The sequence below is a fragment of the Lemur catta genome, chromosome 7 (assembly GCF_020740605.2).
Source record: "Lemur catta isolate mLemCat1 chromosome 7, mLemCat1.pri, whole genome shotgun sequence".
NCBI lineage: Eukaryota > Metazoa > Chordata > Mammalia > Primates > Lemuridae > Lemur > Lemur catta.
The window spans coordinates 102,201,429-102,225,072 of record NC_059134.1 but is presented as its reverse complement, the minus strand read 5'-3'; the positions used below and the strand labels follow the sequence as shown (position 1 = coordinate 102,225,072).

The window sequence follows — 23,644 nt, the reverse complement described above, 5'->3', positions numbered from 1 at the left end:
CCCTAACAGAAGCTGTAATTGTGCAGCCGGTTTCCCTGTGGCCTTGCTCACTTCTGCTGGCCTGGAGCATGCTCGGAAGCTGTGCACTTTGATAAGTGAGGAGGCAGCAGGAGGCATTTGAATTGTCTGTTTCTTTTCTTTTCTTTAATTGGGTGTGAACTCCTCCACTCCATCTTGAGAAAGAATTCTTGCACCACAGACTCGACCTCCAGCTTAGGCACCTGCTATGGAGGATGAGTGGAAACCAAAGCAGTTGCTTTCCCATTGAGCCTTGGACATGACCCTAGGGGATCAGCAAAGGCGTCTGCAGAAGCTTCTGTGCTGTTCCCCTGCACAGACACAGTGAGGTGCAGGGAGGACGCCCCCAGGGCCCTCTGCACTTGGATCCCCAGGGCGAGGTGGGGCCTATGGCCAAGCAGCCCACTGTTAGGAATGTCCCCACGGTTATGCCCTGCCATGTGCAAAATGGCTCATGTTCAAGGCTGTGCATTGCAGTGTCCTGTGCAAAAGCCTTAAAAAGATGGGGAACAAGTTATGCAGATCAATACAGGGCTAGTTAATTAGGTGAAGTGCCTCTGTATGATGGAATAGTATGAAGTTCTAAAAAAAAATAGGGCAGTCAACTGATGTGGTTTTAAGAGCAGAAAGGAAGGCTCAGAACAGTATATCTGGTAAGCCGCCATTCATGTGTCCAAAACAAATTCACCCCCAGGCCTGAACAGACACAGAATATCTCTAGGTAGGACAAATGGAAGCTGGTGGCTGTGGCTGGCGCTGGGGAGGGGAACTGGTTGGCCGGGGGCCAGGTGAGGCCATGTGACACATTACCTATTTCATTCATTGGCTTTTCATTTTGCGATACTAGTGTATCTGCATGTAATTATAAGAAGTAACACGGAAAGACCCCATGCATCCCTTTGCTCAGCTTCCTCCAGTGGCAACATCGTGCAAAACTATAGTACAACATCAACAATGTTGACATTGATACAATCCACCAGTTTCTTAAGATAACAGTTCCCCAATTTTCATTGCACTTGTGTGTGTTTAATTCTGTGCAATTCTGCCACACATGCAGGTTCATGTATCCACCACCACAGCAAAGCCCCAGGACATCACCATGAAGGTCCCTCACGCTGCCCTTTTATAATGACCCCTCCTCCTGCTCCACCACCCCACCTTGTCCTCAACTCCTGGTAACATCAAGTCTGTTCTGCAGCTCTATAATTTTACTTCAAGAATTTTGGAGAGATGAACCCTGGAGAGATGGACTCACACAGCATGTGGCCTTTTGGGATTTATCATCTCACTCGATGGAAACCCTGAAAGATTCATCCAAGTTGTGTGTGTGCCGACGGTTCACTGCCTGTACTGCCGAGTGGGGTCCGTGGCATGGATATCCATTCACCACTGGAAAGTTTCTGAGTTGTTCTCAATTTTTGGCAATTGCGAATAAAGTTGCTATGAATGCTCTTGTACAGGTTTTTGTATGGCCTTAAGTTTTCATTTCTCTGAGATAAGTGTCCATGACTATGATCCCTGGGCATATTACATATTGTAAAAATTAATATGAAAAAAAAGTGCTGTGCAGAAAACAGACAAGGTGCCCCCTGGCCCTGCCTCCCGGAGGGGCTCAGCAGCACAGCACCACCCCTCCCCCTGGTCTGGCTGGCCTCCCCCACGTTGCCTCCACACACATTATCACGGAAGTCTCTCACCTCTGACTTGTGTTTTAAACTTTGCAATGTTCCTTCTCATGCACCTGAGCCCACTGCATCTTCATAATCAGACTGGGAGCATCTTAGGCCCAGAAACAAAAGACATCGTGGGTACTGGAGGCTTCTCCATGTCTCATTCCAGCCTCCCACATCCCAGCCGCTCTTGCTGCGCTCTCACACTCATGCTATTCCTTTATCTCCATTGAATCAAGCAACATTCATAGAGAATTATCTAGGTGCTAAGCTGGAAGAGCAGAAGCCAGGCAGGAGCTACGAGGAGTGATGAATAGTGTCAACCTGTGTAACCAACAGAATACAATGAAAATGATGGAGCGTGACTTCCAAGACGAGGCGTAGGATACACCGCACTTCTGCCTTACGTCTCTTGGATCACTTGTGCCAGGGGCAGCCAGTGCCATGTTGTGAAGTCACTCAAGCAGCCCTGTGGAGGGAGCCACACAGGAGGAGCTGAGGCATCAATCTGCCAAACATATGAGCCGCTACCTTGGAAGTGGACCCTTCAGCCCCGGTCAAACCTTTGGGTGGAACTGCAGCCCTGGCCGACATCTTGCCTATAACCTCACAAGAGGCCCTGGGCTAGAGCCACCGTGTGAGCTGCTTCTGGATTCCTGAACCTCAGAAAGTGTGTGAGAAGCTAAATATTTACTGTTGGTTTAAGCCATTAAATCTGGGGGTAACTTACAACATGGTGATGGATAGTTCATAACCCTATCCTTCTAGGGATGATTTCATGACCCATGGATGGGCTGCAATGCACAGTTTGACAAGCATCCTTGAAGAGCTATGCATTCGGGCCAACCCTGTGTCACAACGTGACCTTTTCTAGGAACTTAAGAGCTTACCAAGATCTGGAGACAGGCACAGAGAGGGTGGTGAAGGGGCAGGTGGAGTCTGAGTCCCAGTTCTGAAGTTTGTTAACTGTAACCTTGGGCAAGTTCCACTATCACGGATTTGAGCTCCAGTTTCTCCACCTATAAAATGAAGGTGATGACAGTGGCACTTACCACACAAAGTCATTGTGAGGATAAGTCAGTGCACATGACGTCCTCCCAGCCGTGCCTGGCACAAGGCAGGAGCTGGGAGACTTAGCTGCTGGCACGTGGCAGGCAGTGTTCTCGGGGCTGGGGATGCATCAGGGGCAAAAGAAGCAAAACTTCAAAAACAAAACCATCCTTTCTAATTTAATGAAAAATTGGTTATTTTTTATTGTTTTCTGTGTGTGAGTTATATGCAACTCACATGGTGCTAGAATCCACTTTTACACCGCATGCCATGTGTTGTATGTGACTCACGACACACTTATTGAATTTCTTTTGGAGAATTGAGTCTTCATATGCTTCCTGAGGCTCAAAACTGGCGTGAGTTAAATACAACTCACGTGGCAGTTCATGTGTTAAATATCTCTTGGCAGACTTGGAGATCAGAGTTTGGTAAGAGGGGGAGGTGGTCCCGTGGGCTGGGAAGGCATTCAGGGAGAACCACCTGCCCATCCTGATAAGAGACACGCGGGTGGACTTGGATCTTAATGTTGCATGTAACGTTCTACTCAACTAGGCCCCTTAACCAGAAAATCTGGCTGGGCGTGGCCTGGCCTAACTGGTGAACAAGGAGCCCTCCCCCAGGCAAGTCGCTCTGAGCAGAAGCAGATTGACAACGGCGTGGCCTCTCTGTTGGAATAGTTCTATCAGCAGGTAACAGCAGTGAAACCAAGGCCAGCCGGCCCTCAGTGGCACGAAAGCCTGTGTGGAAACCGTCCTGCCCTTTCTCTTTGGCCTGCCTAGGATGGGAAGGTGTGCTTTATTAAACACAAATGCCTCTCCTCTGTCCAGTACCATGAGCATTCCTAATCTTCCCCCTGCAGAGGAGTCACTGAAAAGCAAATAAAATGTATGAAAAATACAGAAAAACAAACAACACTGACCATCTATTGCCCACCATGCAACTATCAGCAGTGCTAAACTTTGGTGCATGTCCTTCTTTCCTGGATATACTTTATTTGAATAACTTTATTAATAATTAGTATTAAGTAGACTTGCATGAACATCCTTATTGACAAATGTATTTCTCCTTCGTTGAATTTCTCAGCCAATTTCTTGAGCTGAATTAATGGATCAAAGAGTATTTATCTCCCGAAGTGTCTGCACGTACGTGCTGAAGTTGGCCTCCAGAAAGACTGCAGTTTGTGTGCTCCGAGCTGGCCAGGGGATGCCGGCCTCTTGCTGACCTTGGCCGTGCCAGTGCCACTGTTGTGATGAAGTTGCCAGTGTGGCAGTCAAGACAGAGGATCACATGATGTTAATGTTCATTCCTCTAATTGAGAAATGGAGCAGTTTTCAGATCTTCATCGGTCATTTATAAGTTTTATTTCTAATTGACAAATAATACTTATGGGGTACAATGTGATGTTTGGTACGTGTACACATTGGGGAATGGCAAAATCAAGCTAATTAACATATCCTCACCTCACCTGCTTACTTTTTTGCGGTGAGAACTCTTAAAGTCTACTCTCAGCAACTTTTAAACATATACATTATTATTAACTCTTATTAACCACTCATAGTGGTCACCAAGTGTGGTGATCTGCAACAGATCTCAGAAATGTATCCTCCTGTCTAACTGAAACTAGCATCTCCCCTTGCCCCATCCCCAGTGGCAGGGCTAGAAACGACTCCTGGGTTTGCTAGTTGTCATCTGGGGTGAGTTGCTTCAGACCCCGGGCCACGCTCTATCGTCACAGACAGTGCCTGCAATCTGCCCGGCTCCTCCAGAGAGCACAGACACATGATTAGCAATTAATTATGAACTGCGGATCAGAAAGCAGGTTTGGAGGTGACATTTCACGCACATTGCTGGAGCCAGTAGGCTGCGTTCTGGGAGAGAGGCCTTGCACGGTTTCGCAAACCTGACGTAAGAGAGGGTGGGACAGGTCAGTTGCAACCTCCTGGGACAGTGGTCCCTGCTCTGGCCCTGTGTCTGATAACCTTCTCCTTATCAGAGAGCAGTGACGTGCCCCATGGCCATGAGGTCTGAGCTGCCCTTCACCTTGGAAGGAGGCAGAAGGCCAGGCCGGCTTCCCAGAGGTCCGGGGACTGTGACTTCACTGAGAATTTCGAAGGGCCAAGGCTGGCACTAAGCTTGGCTCCTGGGCTCAGCCTGTTCTCTCCTGCGGAGGGACTAGGGGGCTTCACCCGCGTCTGAGCAGAGGCAGACAGCCTGGGCGCCAGCGGGAGGCAGCAACAGCCACAGCCACCGCACAAACGCACGGGCACAAAAGAGAAACCTGGAGCCTGGCTCAGAGATGCCAAAAGACAAAGCAAACCGAAGAAAGACCCTTAGCCGATTGGTAGAGGCAGGTTCTCGACGCCACACAGCTGCCAAACTGTGGAGGCAGAACTCAAAGGCGGGCAGGGGGCGTGGATCTGAACTGACGATCTCCATGCTCAGCCTCCGCAAAATTAATTTCCTCAATGTCTGGGAAGAAAAGGAGGGGTCAACTCCGCTCAGCACCATCCAGGGCAGTGGTCCCGGTCTGGCTGGTATTCGAATCACCCATGTGGTGTGTGGAACACGATGCCCGGGACCCCTCAGGCCCACACTCTCAAGTGGGCAGGGCGGGCACCAGTGTCTGAAAACCATGGCTCTAAAGTCAGCCCTAGTGGAGGTGGGGGCAGCTGTTCTAACCTGAGGCAGCCCAGCCACCCTAAGCTTGGCCTCCCTGCCCTGGGCTGTGGCCCCGGGCCCTCTGCCTGTCTTCCCCACTTTCTCCCGGCGAAAGACAAGCCTGGCACCATCCTTCTGGCCACTCTATTCACTTGCTGGGGGCAGGTGGCCAAGCTGGGCTTTCCTCCCTTTGGCAACTCCACATCCAGCCCAAAAATAGCCCCAGCAAAGGGCTGACTTCGGGGAGGGGGAAGGGTGGCGCCACCCACCCGAATGCCCTGGTGGGTACCCAACGTCGGATGTTGCACCCACGTACCTAACCACGTGCTTCTTGGGCGTCAGAGCCCTCATGGACCAGACAGGAGACAGAAACCACAGTCATTTATTTTCACACGAAAGTTTGATGGAAAGATTAACTCTACTAAAAGACTAATGTTTAAAAAGAGTTTTACAGAATCCCTGGGTTTGAGGGAGAGGCTCCCAGGCAAGCAAACACTTGAGGAGGTCCCTCCCCGAGTCGGGGAGTCAGACCATCTCACGGGAAAGGCGTGGAGCCGCTGGACGGGGAGGCTCTCTGGGTCACGGGGCAAGCAGGAGACGGCCCTGTTGGGGGTGGCCAGGCCGCGGCTGCCGGGCAGGGCTCACGGGGGGTCGGGACCAGAGCCCATCTGTCTAACATCAGGAAGGCCACAGCTGGGACTACGACCCTGCCCAGATCAGATCGTCACCCAGACCCCTGGACGTCCCCACACCACCTCTGGCAGCCCAGCTGTGGGAACAAGAATCCCCTCCCTCCCGCACTGCCCTGGCGCCCTCTACTGTCCAGTTTAACACTGTGCAGGCTGCAGAAGAGAAATCGTACCAGGGCCTGGCCGCTACTGCACTGCAGGTAATGAAGGGCGGGGCGGAGCTGAAAGGCAATAAATGGGTAACTGGTGCACCTGATATAGCCCACTCCGACTTTCATTTAGCAAGAACAAGTGCAGTCCTAATCACAGGGAGCTGGAAGATGTCCCGTTAAGTGTCAGATACCAGTTTGTCTAGGCAGTGGAGCAGCCTGGGCTCTCAGTACAAAGAAACTCTGTCCCCAAAGGGCTATTAAAGGTCATCTTCCTGCCCTTGGGGCACTGAACAGAGAAAGTCACTTCTGCTGGCAAAAGCAGTTGGTGTAAACTCTCAGAAGTCCCCTCCAGACAAGGGAAAGGAAAGAACGCCATTACTTATAGACACCCGTCCAGTGCCAGGCTCTTTCTGTCACAGATGAGTAAACTGAGGCTCACCAGTGGGCGGAGCTGGGATGCCAGCCCCCACGGACCTGGCTGAACATGCTCTTCACAGCCGCCCAGAGGCTTCTCCCTGGGACGGAGCCTTAGAACTGCAGCCCCTAACCCCTAGGCTGTGGACCGGTACCAGTCTGTGGCCTGTTAGGGCCCAGGCTGCAGAGCTCTGTCACACGGCCTCCCCCCTTGGCTCCCCATCTGTGGAAAAATAGTTTTCCATGAAACTTGGGAACAGGAAGTGGGGGACACAGCAGCTGGTGAGTGGCAAAGCTTCATCCGTATCATCTGTATTTGCATCACCGCTCGAGCGCCGCCACCCCACCGCCACCCCCACCCCACCCCCGTCCGTGAAAAACTGTCTTCCATGAAGCTGGTTCCCGGTGCCACAAAGGTTGGGGACTGCTGCCTTAGAAGATCCCAGGCAGCAGGCGGTAGGGCACGGCGGCAGTGTAGCGCTCCCAGTCCTTGCCGTACTTGCTGGCGCAGCGGTGCTCGTCCCGCAGGCAGCGGTGGATCAGCAGCACGGCCATGTAGACGGCGTAGAAGTAGGGCAGGAGGTGGCCGCCCCCGCAGGCCAGGCAGTAGGCCAGGCTGCCCATCAGGTCGCCGGTGTAGTTGAAGTGGCGGGCCATGCCCCAGAAGCCCGACACCAGCAGCTTGCTGTGGTGCTTCTGCCCGTCGGCGGACGTGTACGAGCACTCGATGGCCCTGGGCTTCCCACCCCAGATGAGGCAGCGGCCGTCCGTGCGGCGGAACAGGTCCTTCTGGTGGTTGGCCATGCGGAAGACGTAGTAGCCCAGCAGGCCCAGCAGCAGGACGCCCATGGCATGGGCAGCTGAGAGCTGCACGGGGTGGTAGACCAAGTACAGACCCTGGGGGGCGAGAGGGAAGGGGTCACGCAGCGCCTCCCCTGGGGAGCGGGCAGGAGCGTGGGCGGCCTGGGGTCAAGTCCTGGCTCTGCCACTGACACGCTGTGCCTCGGTTTCCTCTCTGTAAAAGCACCTATCTCAACGGTTGTTGTGGGCTTCAAATGAGCAAACCCACCTGCCCACCTGCCTGAGTATGCATACACGCATATCCACTCACCTCGTATATTGTGTGAATATAAAATACATAAGAAATATAATTTGAATATGATACAGTGATGGTCAGTTTTGTGTGTCAACTTGGCTAGGCCACTGGGCCCAGGTATTTGGTCAAACATTAGTTGTTGTGAAGGTATTTTTTCAGATGAGATGAGCCTTTAAATTAGTAGACTGAGCAGAGCAGGTGCCTTCTGCAATGTGGGTGGGCCGCATCCAATCAGTTGAAGGCCTTAAACGACCACCTTCCCCCAAAGAGGGAATTCTGCCAAAAGACGGCGTCCCAGCGCACATGACATCAGCTCTTCCCTGGGCCTCCAGCTGCCCCGGAGAGTTTGGACTCGCCAGGCCCCACAATCACCTGAGCTCAAACCTCTCTCTCTCTCTCATACACACACACACCACATTGATTCTATTTCTCTGGAGAACCCCAACACATGTACATTAATAGCATGGAAAAGTGTGTATACATATTTAACACGTACACAGCAAGAGCTATACAAGTGAGATCTGCTGCCACGGTTTCACGCGTCTGGGAAACGGAGCCCACAGAACCAGGGAACCAGCGGGCCCGCAGCCAGCCAGGTAGGGAAAGGGGTCCGGTGGACCTCACGGGCCCCTGAGGACCTGCAGTTGGTGTGAGTGTGGGGCTGGCGCCCAGGGCTCTTCCCCATCTGCCAGGCACTCTGCAGTGAGCGGTAAGTGTCCTGCTCCCAGGGCCCTCGGGCAGGCACTCAGCTCCATGTCCTCAGCCTGCACCACCGTCGTCCACAGACCCGCTGTGACACCCCGCGCCTCACCAGCCGCGTCCCAAACAGCCGACAGAGCCTTCCCACATGGTTCCCTCCACTCCTGCACAACCCTGCCATGCTGCCCACTAAGCCAGTGCCCTCGGGCATGTTCTGTCTCGGACCTCCTCACTTGTAAAGGGGGCAGGTGGCACCTGTCAGGCTTCCCAAGCGGCTGCCGCACGTGGGAGCCCAGCACACCCTCGGATCAAAGCAGGGCTGCGCTGGGGCGGCCCATGGCCTACCGGCTGTAAACTCTAGCACGCGGGCTCTTACCAAGGTGCCCCTGGGGCAGGCCTGTGGACTGAGCTGCAGAACGCCCTGCTGGACCCTTGCCCATGTTCTGGAGGGGGTCCCCACCCACCCTGCCCCCTCCTCACCTGCAGCGTGTAAAGGTACGGCAGCCAGACGCAGTCGCCCCAGCCCAGGTACCACCCAAAGTGGTCATGGCAGATGTCCATGGTTTTCAGGTACCAGGTTTCGTTCCAGAAGAAGTCCAGCACGTAGATGGCCTGCAAGATAGGGACAGCCACTGACCGACCCCTGCTCTCCTGGAGCACAGACAGGAGCTTCCCGCCATGTCTGGGACATGGGTGGGGGGCGGAGTAAAGGAGTCTCTGTCCTTACTCCCCACAAGCCCATGGCCCTGGGGTCACATCCAGCCCAGGTTCTTAGGGCCTGGAACAGTACCTGCCCGAGGAAGGGATGCATTCATCCCATCCAGCCCCGCCCTCCTGTCCACCCCACCCCAGCGATGCCCGGGCCTCCTGACCAGCCTTCCTCACCCACTCAGGGCCCTTCCAGCCGGCTCTCCCCTCAGCTCCTGGGGGGCCCTTCAGAACACACCTGATCCCCGCCACCCTCCACCCCTGCTCAGCACACGTGTGCAGGGCCTTGCTGCTTTTAAGATAAAGATCAAAAATGCCACGAGGCCTGCGGAGCCCAGATGACACGGCCTTATCCATCTCTGGCCCCACCTGGCTCTGAGCTCCCACACACGCTCTGCTCAGGAGCTGGGACGTTCCTCAGTTTCCGACTTGCCATCACCTCCTACTACAGGGACTCTGCACAGGCCCTTCCTTCCCCCTGGAGCTCCCACTCTTGCCTCCACTGTACCTGGTTAATGCCCACTCACCCCTAGATCTCCCCTGGGTGCCATCCCCAAGGGAGACCTTCCCGGGCCAGGCCGGGCTGTGTGACACCTGCTTCCTCCCCTCCCTAGGCTGTGCAGCACCAGGCTCGCGGTGATGGCCTCTCCCACCATGTGCTCGCTGCCCAAGACCCCTGGGAAGGGTGGCTGACTCTTTGAAAAGTGGTGGATTAACTCTCCAGCTTTGGGATTTTCCCAGGGCCCGGGAGGTGTCAGCGCTTCCACCCTCTTTTGGTCACAACAGGTACCTGCAGGACGTTGACCAAGATCATGGAGTTGGTCACTTGGCCGTAGAGCTCCTGCTGCTTAGCAGCAAAGGACAGGTTGATGAGGGTCCAAGCGACAATCCCGGGGCGTCCGTTGAAGAATAGCTTGAAGTCAAACCACTTCCCAATTCGGGGGTTAAGCTCAATGCCCATCATGTAGTTGTAAAAGAAATTGCCTGTGAATTTGCTAAAAATATAAATAAAAGATACATTTAGTGGGGGAGCATACCTCCCAACACGCAGCCTACCTTGCCTAGCAGGTGCTCAGCACAGGCCTAGGGTCCCGACAGGTTACGTGAGATGGCCAGGGCACAGGCTTGCTGTGAGCTGCCAGGACCCATGTGGCTGAGGACGCTTCAGTCTGGCTGGCTCCCCAACACCCGAATTTACTCCCACTTTCTGTTCAGCTGTGGCTCAGCAGAGACATCCTTAGCCAGATGGCAGCCCTTAGGATGCCCGCGCTGCTCCCGGGAAGGGCGGGAGACTGCAGGTGCCAGCGCACGGTGCAGGGGAGCTGCAGAGTTGGCCCTGTTGGACTGCATGTGCTGCTGAAGCCCGAGCACGTGCTCTGAAGTCAACTCAGGCATTTGGGCCCCTCGTGGGCAAATGATGTCATAAATTAAGCCTAAGTGGAGAAGGAAAAAAAGCACCCTGTCCAACACCGTGTGCTTGCTGTGTACACACAGGGATTTCTGGGTTAGAAAATCCTATTTTTGAGTCCAGTTCCTTCAGTTAAGCTAAATAGGAAGCAGCCAAACACAGTCTAAAGCAGCTGATGTGATTACAAGGCAGTGAGGGTGATTTCCATGAGCCATAGGAGGCCATTCTCGTTACTTGATAACACACAAGGTAGACAGTATCATCTTCCAAAGACATTTCCCAAGAGCCTAGGTACAATAGTTAGAGGAAACTTTGTTTGGGTCTCCCAGCCTAAACTGTAAGCCCCACTGCCTGCAGCTGTCTACAAGAGAACCCCACCAAACATGTGTGGATGGATAGGAGGGTGAGTGTGTGGATGGATGAATGGATGGGAAGATAGATGGATGGGCAGGTGGATGGAATGGACAGATAGATGGGTGGATGGGATAGGATGAGTGGGTGGATGGAGGGATGGATGGGTGTGTGAATGGATAGATGGATGGGCAGGTGGATGGAATGGACAGATAGATGGGTGGATGGGATAGGATGAGTGGGTGAATGGAGGGATGGACGGGCAGGTGGATGGGTGGGTAGATGGCTGGGTGGGTGTGTGAATGGATGGATGGGTGGGCAGGTGGATGGGTGGGTAGACGGCTGGGTGGGTGTGTGAATGGATGGATGGACGGGCAGGTGGATGGGTGGGTAGATGAATGTCTGACCACCGTCCATCCCAAGGTCCATGAGAATAGGTTCAGACCAGCAGGGCTCTCCCGGGAAGCTGTTATGTTAAAGCCGCTAAGACAACAACACTCTTCACTAAGACTGTTTCAGGCCACACTCGCTACTCCAAAGAGGCAATGGGCTGCCTTTGTCCCGAGCCAGCAGTTGTCTTTCTGGCTTCCCTGCTCCCATGATGGCCCTACAGGCGATGACTTGGCCACTGTCAGCTACATTCTTCCTGAGACCAGAGAAGCCACCAGACACTTAGGATGTTCCCCAGGGTCAAGCAAGCTCCATTCCCCTCCTCCTCTGCAGCTTCTCCAGCCTCCCATCCGAGGCAGCAGAGACGGGCAAGAAGCAAGAACAGCACTTTCTGTATCCAGCATGGCCTCTACTAAGAACGTACCAGTCTTTGGCATTGGTGGGGAAGAAGTAGCCCTTGATCATCACGAAGGTGGACACGGCATAGCCGAGGATGTTGGCACACCACAGCAGCGGTATCCAGTTGTCGAAGATGATGGTGGGTGGGAACCAGGACAGGAGGTGGGCGCCGGCAAACCAGAGGAGGTGCGTGATGAGCCAGGCTTGCAGGCCATTGACTTCGTACTTGTTCACAGCCCCTGTCGGGGGAAGATGTAGAAATCAACTGTGTGTCCCTGACAGACATCAAGGGACTTGGTCGGGTGGTCACACGCCTGGCTGGGCCCGACTTGCTTTCTGGGCCTTTGGGGCTGCTCAGACCCTCGTCCAGGGCCCCCAGCACTGTCCCTGAAGAGGCTGGTCAGTGTCTGCAGCAATCCCAGGTCCCGGGTCAGAAGGCCGGTAGCGCCCCTCACACCGTCAGCTGAGAAACCAATGCTCCTGCCAAGTCCTTGGAAGAAGGAAAGAAGTGACTCTATTCTCTGGGCTCTGAGTCTCCTTAAGTGACCACAGGCTGAGTGACCGGTCTGCAGTTTGTTAGGGAGTTTGGAGCCAAGTGGAAGAAGCAGGTGAGATGCCTATGGTGCCCCACGCTCCCCTTGCAACTCTCGGGGAGCATCTCAGCCCCCCACTAGACCAGGAGCTCTCTGCAGGGAGGGACGGGTGGGGTTCCAGTCTGCACCCCACACGGTATGAAGCTGGGCTCTTCTTGGGTTCTCAGCAATGGAATGCAGACAGAGCCTCCCCGAAGACGTGGGCGGCACTGGGCCTGGGCACACCAGTCTTTCGGGAAGCTGCTCCACGAGCAGCCACATCACCTGCTATGCGACTGGGGAGGGGACTAGGGCCCATCAGTCCCCTCTTTAAGGAGGAAAGTGATGTTTAGCCTTGTGACTCAGACAGCCCTGGCTACCCTCAATCCTTTTGAGGCCTGGTGCTGTGAAAAATCTCCATGCGAAACTCATTTTTATTTTGTGAGAGGCCTTGGGACAGAAGTGGCCTTGAGGTGGAGGTGGCCTCAGGGTGGGCCACCCCTGGGCTGAAGGGAGGGGCACAGCAGCCCAGAGAGGAGCCTGGGAGGGCAGGGCGTGGGGGCGGGGGTTACCTGCAGGCGTCACAGCCCCCTCCTGGACTCCCCCTACGTAGCCCGGCACAAACTTATGGCAGAAGTCAGGAAGCCATGTGTACAAAAGCACCTGGAACAAAGAATGTTACGCAAAATTGCCCGAGGCCTGGAGAGCACACCCATGTTTGACACAGCATGAACTTGAGAAATCCTAATTATGGTTTGGGGTTTTGTTTTTTTTTTGAGACAGAGCCTCGCCCTGTTGCCCTGGCTAGAGTGCAGTGGTGTCATCATAGCTCACTGTAGCCTCCAGCTCCTAGGCTCCAGCGATCCTCCTTCCTCAGCCTCCCGAGTAGTTGAGACTACAGGTGCACCACTACACCCGGCTAATTTTTCTATGTTTAGTAGAGACGGGGTCTCCCTCTTGCTCAGGCTAGAATTATGGTCTTAGAAGAGGTCATTGCTCCTGGGAGCTGAGACTGCAGGTCAACTGGGGCTTTGAATGGATTCCTGAACAGGAAAGTTATCTCCCAGCCGAGGCACCAAAGTGTCTCCTGCACCTACCGGGGTCCCTGCTCACCCCCTCAGGAGAGCACACGAGTCCTTCCCAGTCATTTTTTACTAGGGGGAGGGAGGTATTTAAAAAATTGAGATATGACTAACATACCACAAAATTCACCCTTTCAAAGTACACAATTCAGCAGCATTTGGTGCATTCACAAGGTTGTGCAACCATTGCCACTATCTTAATTCCAGAACTTTTCACCCCTGCAGAAGGGAACGCCGTTCCCATTCAAAGTCACTCCAAATTCCCCCTCCCTACAGCCTCGTCTCTGTGGAGCTGCCCACTCTGGGCTTTGCACATAAATGGAGTCACGCAGTGTGTGGTCTCTTAGCATCGGCTCCTTCACTGGCCACAGTGTTTGCCAGCTTCACCACCGTCTTGTGTGTCAGAACTTCGCTCCTGCCGACTGCCAAACATTGTCCATGGGTGGACACACCGCACGCCACGTACCCAGCCGTCCGTGGACAGACAGATGGAGAGTTTCCACTTTTGGGCTATTGGGTTTTTTTTACTTTTTCTTCTTTCTTTTTCTTTTTCTGAGCCAAAGCCAAGTAACCTTTTGGCTATTGTGATTCAGCTGCCCCTGTCATTTTTTCCCAAAGGGCCCAAGAGACCTGAACTGTGAGGGATTCTGAAGCCCGAAATCTTAGACCCTGGGGAGAAACAGCAAATAATGAATGGCTCAACCCTTCTTCCTGGGAAGGGAAACCCAGGCCTCCCTGCCTTCTCCTGGCACCATTTCCATGGAAACTTCATCCTGGGTTCAGACAATGAGCAACACGGCTGCATTTGCCAAGTTTATTGCGAAAACAACCCCAGCCTGGGGAACTCCCTCAGTGCAGGGAGGTCGGCAGAGGAGCAGAGTGAAGGCGTCCCTGACCAGAACTGTGCAACAGCCTGTTGGGAAACGCAGGCCTTGGCTTTGCTCAGCAGTGTCTCTGGTCACTGAGTGTCCCTCTCAGCGTTGGGATGCTCCTTCCCATGGGCCAGTGCAGGACTTGCCTCCTTCTGTGTACAGGGCCTCCCTGGGCTGGCCCCTGCCCTCCCACCGGGTCTTGCTCCTTATCCTCAGCCTGTTCTGCAAGGCTGGGCACGCTCCGGAACCGCATCCAGCCACTCCCGAAGGTGTGGCAGACACGGATGCCAACAGGTGCTTCCTGTCCTACATCTGATGATGAACCTAAGTACATCTAAGTAACGCCCTGCTGGGTCCTGGAACCTGAATGTCAACCTGAGCCAGGATCCCACGCCCCAGACAGACAGCAGGGAGGCCCGCCCCCCACCTGCTGTGCCCTGACTGAAAGGGCGGGGTGCTGACCTGGAAGGTGACCCACAGGGCATAGAGCTGGGCCGCTTTCTTCGTCACAGGCGGGGTCTTGGCCCAGATGTCTGCGAGCCGAGCACGGCCAGTGGCGATGTCCACCACGGGGGCAGTCAGAGCGCAGCTGTACTGGTCACAGGCCATGATGAAGTAGTATACGATGACGGGCGCGAAGAGCAGCAGGAAGATGACGCTCGCCAGGGAAAACGAATCCACCTCCCTGCCGGGACAGATGCGGGCGGTCACTTGGGGCCCACTGGTCCCCCCGACTCCACTCAGGGCTCCAAGATGGCCCCGTGCATGGGACCCATTGTTCAAGCCCACCCGCACCTCACGAGAGAAGGCACAGCTCTTAGCGCCAAGCCCTCCTGCTGCTGCGGAAGCCCCCCAACGCGCCTGCTCCACTGCGACTGGCGGGCAGCTCGATGGGCCTGTGGGTGCCCACGGAGAGCCCGGGGCCCAGGACGTGGACACAGGAAGGCCTTTCACGACCACCGAGGCCAGCAGCTTCCCCAGTTCCAGGCCAGGGAAGACCCTCACCCACACCAAGTTCCCATCACTCTATGGCAAAACGTGAGCCAGGACAACAACGTCCCACCCCCAGGGCAGTGGGAGAGAATCAGTTGCCCTTAAAGTCCATAATATCCCTTCTATGTGGTTTGGTGACTGCTTACCGTTCGTTAGACTTTACAATAAAAAAAGTTTTTAATAGGTCATTCTTTCCTTTGGGTCCATAAAATCCCAAAGGCTGGAAACCTCTAAGAGCCCACTGTATTTTCCAACTGGGAGAACAGGCAAGATCCTTACCAGGCACGGCCCCACTGCCCTTGAGAGATAGCCCTGCCATTGGTGACGCTGGCCGGACTCTTGGTTTTGGAAGCGCTGGGCTGGGATTTTGCAGCCATCAGGCCCTGCAGGGAGGAGACACCTTGCTCAGATTGGTCCAGGAAGAACAGACACCACCTCTCCCTGCTGCATCCACCACTGCTCAGAGGCCTGGCCTCCTTAGCACACCTTCCCAGTACCCTGTCTCCGACAGCAGGTTCCAGGCAGGGAGGAGATGACAATAATTTCCCACCCCCAGGGCAGTGGGAGAGAACCGGCTGCCCTTAAAGTCCATATCCATATCCTCGTTCATTGGACCTGTTACTTCCTCTGCTTAGAACACGTTTGCAGGTGTCCTTGTTCAGGGATCACAGAAAATGTCCCCTCTTTGGGAGACCTTCTTTCTCAGCCAATTTAAAGTGGCTGCTCCCCAGGTTCCCTGCCAAGGCTTGCACTCCCCCCGGCAGTTTATTTTCTTAATAACTCTCCTCACCATAATAGGATTATTTTATTGATTTGTGCACATGGGTATAGTCTGCTCCCCTAGCCCCCCATTAGGATGTAAGCACCCAAGGGCAGGAGTCCTGTGTCCCCTGCATTGCTCCACTACCAGGTTCTAGAACAGTGGCCCATATGGAGTGCTCAATAATCACGCTACAAAAACAGGGGGAGGAAAGGGAATTTCTCTAGGTACCCACAGCTGCTCTACACACTTTAATTTGGGGGAAGTGGCGATACCCTCACTTTCAGAACAAGTTCATAACTGTGAAGCCTTAAAATATCAGCAATAAAAAAATATGATCTTAAAGGCTTTCAAAGAAAAACGAGGATTAAGACTCCTGGTAGCCCTGGACTGCTCAACGGCAAGCTGAATCCTAGAAGACAATGATGAAAAACTTCAACATTCTGACAGAAGCTTCGTTTTCAACCTAGAAGTCTATTCCCAAGGGAACTGTTATTTAAAGAAGATGACATGAGGTCCAGGAAAGTGGGGATCCCAGAGAGCTGCTAAAGGGATGCCCAGCAAAAGGACAAGGGCAAGTCCCAGGGTGAGAGCTGTGCGGCAGGACCAGCTGGGACCAGCCCACACGGGGACAGCACAAACAGCTAGGAAGGAGCAGGAGAAAATGAGTTTTGTGTGTCTGCGTGGGCAGAGCAACTGGCGTGCGTGGCAGCTCCATCAGAGCACTCAGAATTAACGACAGATGCACAGTAACCTCACCACACAGAAAACGTGAGGAAACCGTTAACTCCAGGAAAAATAAAAAGTCATACAAGGGGAAAAAAAAGAAACCAAACCATAATTATAGGACATTACTTGGATCAACAACGGTCAACTCTGGCTATTGACTGACTATTGGATGTACAGAAGGAAATTTGCAAAGTTGGGGGTGTTAAAAGCAAATTGCTTAGAAATAAACAGATATAAACACCACCACAAAAGTAGCTAAAACAATGAAAGTGTTTGGTGCTGGCAAGCTGGATGTGGGATATAGGATGCGGTAAAGAACTTTTTTGGCAAACCTTTTTACATTCTGACTTTTTAAAAACCATGAGCATCAGCCGGGCGCGGTGGCTCACGCCTGCAATCCTAGCACTTGGGAGGCGAAGGCGGGTGGATCGTTTGAGCTCAGGAGTTCGAGACCAGCCTGAGCAAGAGCGAGACCCTGTCTCTACTAAAAATAGAAAGAAATTATATGGACAACTAAATATATATAGAAAAAATTAGCCGGGCATGGTGGTGCATGCCTGTAGTCCCAGCTACTGGGGAGGCTGAGGCAGTAGGATCGCTTGAGCTCAGGAGTTTGAGGTTGCTGTGAGCTAGGCTGACGCCACGGCACTCACTCTAGCCCAGGCAACAGAGCGAGACTCTGTCTCAAAAAAAAAAAAAAAATGAGCATCAATTACTTGAATAAAATTTACATTCATTTAACAAATTTCAATGATGAAAGACATTTCCATTATGTAGCGTGAGAACTGGAGCCTTAACACAGGGTAGTTTATGAAGAGCCTGTGAGGTACAGGCAGGGTGGAGAGTTCTTGAGGGGCAGGGGTCATACCTCTCTACAGCCCTGAACTCCAAATACAGAGCCTGGCACGTGGCGGTCACTCTGCTCCTATTTGCAGAATTGAAGCAGATGAAAGAAAACTGTCCCTGAGGAGTATTTTACGCCCTAAGCAACATTGACGTGGGGATCATGGCCACCTGGCCAGGCCAGCTCGCTTTCCAGTTCCCTCCCCCGAGGCTCTCATATTGCTTCTTGCTGAGTGGCAACAACCCCAGGCTTCTGACTCGGTCTTGCTCCTCACCAAACCTTCCCAGGTCAGCGCCTCGCCCCCTGCCCCCCATGTTCACACCTGCCTTACAGGAAGGTCAGGCGGAGGGGGCTGCCGTTCTTCTTGCCCAAGTCACAGCCAAGCCCCGTGGAGGCAATGCCTGGCACCAACGTCATCCCTCCATTATCTGCCATGGTGGAAAACCGCAAACAGCCAGGGAATGTGTGACCTCAGAACAGCACAGAAAAGCCAAGTGGAGAATGTTGCCAACAGGGAAGAGTGTATCTTCTAGGGATTGAAACAAGACCAAATTACTATTTTCTGCCTATCACAGAGTTCATTCACCCAGGAGTTGGGTCCTCTGTCACAAGCACTGAATTTTGTAATAAACGTGTAAGTAAGGCCTTGGCGGTAGACGCTGGGGAGAGAGGCGGGAGGCGCTCCGGGTGGACTGCATTTTACTCCTGAGACACAGACAGCAGTCAACACTTGAGAGCGGATGCACCAGTTTGTTTTTACTTTTTCAAAGCTGAAAGTCACAGCCTGTGCCAGGGACCAAGGGCGCTGAGACACGCTTACCTCCCGTCCAGCGGCTTCACAGCAGAACGGAAGCTTTCCTTCCTGAACTGGCCCCTTTAAAATGTCTGGACTCTCCTGCTCCAGAAGGCCTGCGCCTGGCTTCCCGGTATGCCGGGCACAGTCCTGCAAGGGACACAAAGAGGGAAACCCTCAGGGAGCTGACAGTGTAGGATGGAAGGCAGACAAGGCCCCCTGCTGGAATCAAGCGAGCCACAGGCTTACGCCCTCCGAATAGAAAGGGGCCCGGTGTGGGCATGTGTCTGTGTGCGCACGTGCATGTGTCAGGCACTCTCATCAGAGCTTCTCCGCCTGGCTCAGTGCCTGGACTTAACACCAACGGCTGGACCGGACGGCGGTCTGCATGCAGGCAGCGCTTGCCGATGGGTCTTAAGATTGTACGTGGATCAGACCTGACGAGCAGCAACAAACCAAGAGGGTTTTCTTTAGACGTTGACCACAGGTGGCCACATGGGTCTGGAATGACTCAGCCGGAATGAAGCCACCTAGAGCTTGCACATTCCAGGAGCCAGAGAGAGCCCAAGGACTCAGAGCAGCCCTGAGAACAACCTAGGCTTGTGACCCAAGACCCTGGGGCTTTAGTGACCTTCCTGCATGTCTTGATGCCCATGAGAATTGATGGTGGTTGAAGACAGATAAAGCCGGTTAGGGGCCCTCCCCTGGGGAAAGAGGAGCCAGGGAAATGGGTGGGGTGCCCCGGTGGCCTGCTCAGCCCCCTGGACTGGTTTCCAGGTCCCACAGACCCAGGCAAAGGGGACTCTGTGCCTGAGGGTCTGGGGATGACGCGACCCTGAGGCAGCTTTCTGGCACCTCGAGGGTTTAATAATTCGGGGATGCTGCAGCGTCCCAGCACTGTGGCACGGCTGGTGGCGGCCAGCATGAGGAGTGCCCAGAAGTCCCCACGGGTCCCCACCAGAGGCTATGAGTTCCTATTTGAGGCATGCGACCTTGAGCTGTCTACTGACACTTGCTGAGCCTTAGTTCCCTCACTGCAAAGTAACTGCGTCGCCCACTGTGCTGAGTGAGGAGTCAATGCGATAATGTGTGCCAAGTGCACAGAGCCACACTGGACCCTCGAGTGTTCACCTGAGTGTGCCAGCTCTCACCCACACTGTCGTCAGCACTAGCCAGGGCTCAGCGGGGCTCACCCAGCGGAGATTCAGACAGGCAAAGAAGGCTGCAAAACCAACAGGCCCCGAAGGCCTGCAGCGCAGGGCCATAGAGCATTTTGGTTATCAATTGCACAGCAAATCGCCTCTGAACTCAGTGACTTAAAAACCACAAGTCTTTTTATCATCTTGTCATTTCTGTGGGTCAGGATTTGGGAAGAGAAGGCTAGGCAGCTACGACCTGGGCAGCGGGCCGGTCTCACGCAGGGCAGCCAGCCGTGTGCCAGGGCAGCAGCACAAGCACTGCTGAGGCTCCCTCTTCACAGGGTTTCCTCGTGCTGGCTAGCTTGGGCTTCCTCACAGCATGGTGGCCTCAAGGCCGTCAGAGTATTTACAAGGAGAGCCCCAGTGAGGGTTCCAAAAACAAGGCAGCTGTGTCATCTTTTCTAAACTGGCCTCAGCAGGCATGCAGCATTGCTCCCACCAGATCCCATTGGTCACAGCACCCCGTCATTCGAGGGAAGGGGGTCAGACCCCACTTCTTGCTGGGGGAGTGGCAACGTATCAGGACATGAGCTATTGTTGGGGCCATCACTGGATGATACAACCTGTCACAGACAGCTCTATTTAGCATCTACCAAGGGCCAAACGCAAGTTATCTCGTTGGATTCTCATACCCACCCTGGAGAGTTAGCACCTGTTCGCCCATTTCACAGATGAGGCTAAGGACAGAGAAGGTCCTCCTGCTACTGCGGTAGGTTCACTCTGACCTAGGGGACAGAGCTGGGTCTGTGGGAACTCCACCTTCTGTGACACCCTTGGGAGGCTGTGGAATGGAATTTGGAACAATGATGACATGTACTAACTTTTGAGTGCCATGTCGAGTACTATTCTAAGGATCTTATACAGAGGAAGAGATTTAGTTGGAACGTCATGGGAACAGGGAGGAGTCCATTTTAGAAGTGTGTTAGTCCTAATAAGAGTGGCAGAGACTGAAAAATAGAGACGTGCCCCCAACAGGATTTCACAATGAAAAAGAATGATACAAGTCAGAGTCGCTGAGGGGGAGAGGAGTTGTCTTCCTGGTGTGACGACATTTCTAGAGGCCAGGGAGACCTAGGAGTTGACCCAGCAGGTACTTGTAGGAATTTATCCTGGAAAATACTGAGGGCTGTGTAAATATGCAGATGCAAGAACTTCCATCACAATTTGCTGTATATAATTGCAAAATAATGGAAACAACCAAATGACTATCAATCAGAAAATCAGATAATGACATACCTAAACATAACACTCAGCAACCGTGAAAATGAACAAGTTTGTTCTGTGTGTAGCAACAAGGAAATAGTCTCTGATGTGTCACAACAAAAGGGCAAGTTGCAATATACTGTATCATTAAAAAGACTATTAAAAAACCTACGCACTAAAACTTTAAACAGTGTTGAAAATATAGGTGTTTTTTTATCTCTATTTTTCCCTTTTTCTAGTACACATGTACTTGTATAATAAAATAATTAAATAAAACAGTAACAAATTGGCCGTGTGCAGGGGCAGTAGCTCACGCCTGTAATCTTAGCACTCTGGGAGGCCTAGGCAGGAGGATCACTTGAGCTCAGGAGTTCAAGACCAGCCTGAGCAAGAAAGAGGCCCCGTCTCTACTAAACAATAGAAAAAAATTAGCCAAGCGTGGTGGTACATGCCTGTAGTCCCAGCTACTCGGGAGGCCAAGGCAGGAGGATCACTTGAGCCCAGAAGTTTGAGGTCACAGTGAGCTAGGCTGACGCCACAGCACTTTAGCCTGAGTGACAGAGCAAGAGTGTGCCTCAAAAAAAAAAAAAAAAGTAACAAAAAAGTTTTTTATACAGCTCTTAGAGTCCTAAGAACCATAATTCTGGGAACATTGATGGCTTTAACCAGGGTACGGTTACCAATACCCAAGGCATGGTGAGACCGGCCTTTGGGGTGATCCTTGGGTTTGCTTGCTGTGTTTCTACCCACTGCCCCCAAAGGCTCTGTGGTCACTCAGCTCTCATGTGATTCCAGAGCCTCATTTGCTAAATGCAGGGCCCGCTCCCTTCACCATGTGGCCCCTTCAGGCACCTGGAGCTGGAGAGCTCTGGCCTGACTCCAGGGGGGCCTGACTCACCTTGAGAGGGTTGGGGTTCCCACTGGGGAGTGGCAGTTTCTGAGGCCTCTAGAAATAGCCATGAGCCCCAGGTGGAAGGAAATACCCAGAGACCCTGATTCTAAAAGGTAAGCTTAGGTTTTGACCGAAGAGATGGGGCTTCTGCTTTCAAGTCACAAAGTGTATGCTCACTGAAACACAAGTTTAAAAGTCAAATGTGAAAAACAGAAGATCCTATTCTCCTAACTCCTATCCATCCCCAGGAGTCATTAAACTTTGATGTGTATTCTTCCAGAGTGTTCCATGAGTTACTATATAATATACATCTGCTCTCCATTTCTTTTCAAAAATCAGTTCAAATCCAACTTCTTTTGCAACTTAACTTCTTCACTTTTCTCACACCTTGTTGCCAGCTTGTACTACGTAATCTACTGCATAAAACTACCTTTTTTTTTTTTAAGCAGCAGTTGCACAAGAGGTTTTGTTAGAAGTATTCCAAGTTTTAGTTGTGCTTCGCCTTGCCAATCACCCTGGTTTTTCAAGGGAAACGTGTCCTGCAGGTGTAATGATTTACCATCTTGCCTGCTGCCACCCCTCCTCGATCAGGGCAGAAAGTCACAGTTGCCAAGTCCAAACTTTTACTCAAAAGAAACCAGAAGGTCAGTGTGGAATTCCTGCTCTCTGGTGAACCCTAATCCTTAGCTTGAGGGCCTGGGAGGCTAAGAACGCCTCTGTGGGCCTCACTACACTTCCCACTGCGCATCAAGCCCAGCACCATGATGCAGTCCTGGTAAAGCAATTCAGCTTTCCTACCTGCTCCCAGCTTCTAGGCGAGAAGTGAGGGTTGTTCAGTAATTTCTGCAAACCCAAAACTCCATCCAGGAGCCAAGAGTCAGGAGCCGACCCACCCGGCCGCGGGGGCATCGCAGCCCACCACAGGGGGGCTCGGACCACGAGGGATCAGAGCACCACTCAAGGGCCATCTCGGGGTGGGCCAACAGGCGCCCCTACACCTCTGGCCCCGCCTCACCTGAGCAGCAGCTGCTCCTCAGGGAGAGGAGGGGGACCTTCTCCACCTACGCGCGCTCCCTCCTCACCTGAGCACGGTCTCCTGCCCATAAGTGAATGCGCCCCCTCCTAGCAACCCCCCCCCGCCCCGCATACACGTTGGCCCCTCACCTGCGCACGCGCTCCCTGCCCACCTGAACACCTGTTCCTCACCTCACCTGTGCACGCCTCCTCCCCCCTACCCCCCCACCCGCGTCCCCCTCACCCGCGTCCCCCTCACCCGCGTCCCCCTCACCTGCACGCCGCACAGCACTCCGCAGAGACGCGCGCCCCGCGCCCCCGCCGGTCGGGGCCTCCCCGCATCCCCGCCCCCAGCCTGCTGTGAGCGGTCGGCAGCCAATCGCAGGCGGGCCTTGCGCGCCCGGCGGCCCTGCGCGCCGCGATTGGCTGAGGGCGCCTGACCTGACTCCCGGCCTATCTCACTAGCCACTCGGCGGCGACCCGCGCGAGATTGACGGCCTGGCTCGCCCCGCCTCCTCGCCCTCCCGCCCCCTGGCCCGAGCCGGGTCCCTCCTCCACCCCCGCGGACCCCGGGAGGCGCCACGCTCATCCATATACTGGGAGGGGGTGGGCCGCCTGGTGCCTCAGTTTCCTCCTATGCACTTGGGGCTTCAGGGGCGCGCAACACACATTTATTGAGCACCTGGTGTGTCCGATGAGCAAACAGACAAAATGCCTGCCCTTGGGGCTCACTTCTGGGAGGAGGGGGATCCTCAATAAGCACTTAAGTAAACACTCAGGGTGTCCGAAGGTGACAAGTGGAATGGAGAACAACGAAGCAGGATGAGTAGACTCCAGCGTGGCAGGCGCCAGCTTTATTTAGAGGTGTCAGGAGAGGCTCGCTGCTAGGAGATGGTCACAGGCTGGACCCCGGAAGTGACTCTGAGATGGAGTTTAGGGTAGGGTGCTTATTAGGGATCACTCCTGTGCAAGGATGGGAGGGGAAGAAG

At 53.6% G+C, this 23,644-nt stretch overlaps 2 protein-coding genes across 3 annotated transcripts in view; both read right to left on the bottom strand.

Moving 5' to 3' along the window:
• The window catches only part of LOC123642792 (actin-42-like), a 36,905-nt gene extending 34,211 nt beyond the window's left edge, over nt 1–2,694 (bottom strand). Inside the window, exon 1 of the mRNA XM_045558214.1 lies at nt 2,579–2,694. The gene's annotated coding sequence lies outside the window, so the exon portion shown is untranslated. The remainder of the gene's footprint in view (nt 1–2,578) is intronic.
• A 3,068-nt stretch (nt 2,695–5,762) lies between these two features.
• DHCR7 (7-dehydrocholesterol reductase) lies at nt 5,763–22,988 on the bottom strand. Of its 2 annotated transcripts, none has more exons than XM_045558212.1 (9): nt 22,930–22,988; nt 18,375–18,497; nt 15,501–15,604; nt 14,691–14,913; nt 12,847–12,937; nt 11,728–11,941; nt 9,945–10,149; nt 8,927–9,058; nt 5,763–7,548 (listed from the first exon to the last, which is right to left on the bottom strand). In XM_045558212.1, the coding sequence occupies exons 3-9, from the start codon at nt 15,596–15,598 to the stop codon at nt 7,084–7,086; spliced, it is 1,428 nt and encodes a 475-aa protein (XP_045414168.1). In that variant the 5' UTR covers nt 15,599–15,604; nt 18,375–18,497; nt 22,930–22,988; the 3' UTR covers nt 5,763–7,083. The 2 variants fall into 2 exon arrangements, with proteins under 2 accessions (XP_045414168.1, XP_045414169.1); XM_045558213.1 differs by lacking the exon at nt 22,930–22,988 and adding an exon at nt 20,183–20,199.
• Nucleotides 22,989–23,644: the final 656 nt, after the last annotated feature.

What these genes read in the sequence shown, in the direction of transcription:
- DHCR7 (XM_045558212.1), bottom strand. Translation starts at nt 15,598, where the DNA reads ATGGCTGCAAAATCCCAGCCCAGCGCTTCCAAAACCAAGAGTCCGGCC. An exon ending in GGGGGCTGTGACGCCTGCAG is followed by an intron (nt 11,942 to 12,846) that starts GTAACCCCCGCC and finishes TTCCCCCGACAG; the next exon opens with GGGCTGTGAACAAGTACGAA. An exon ending in TCTTGGTCAACGTCCTGCAG is followed by an intron (nt 9,059 to 9,944) that starts GTACCTGTTGTG and finishes CCTATCTTGCAG; the next exon opens with GCCATCTACGTGCTGGACTT.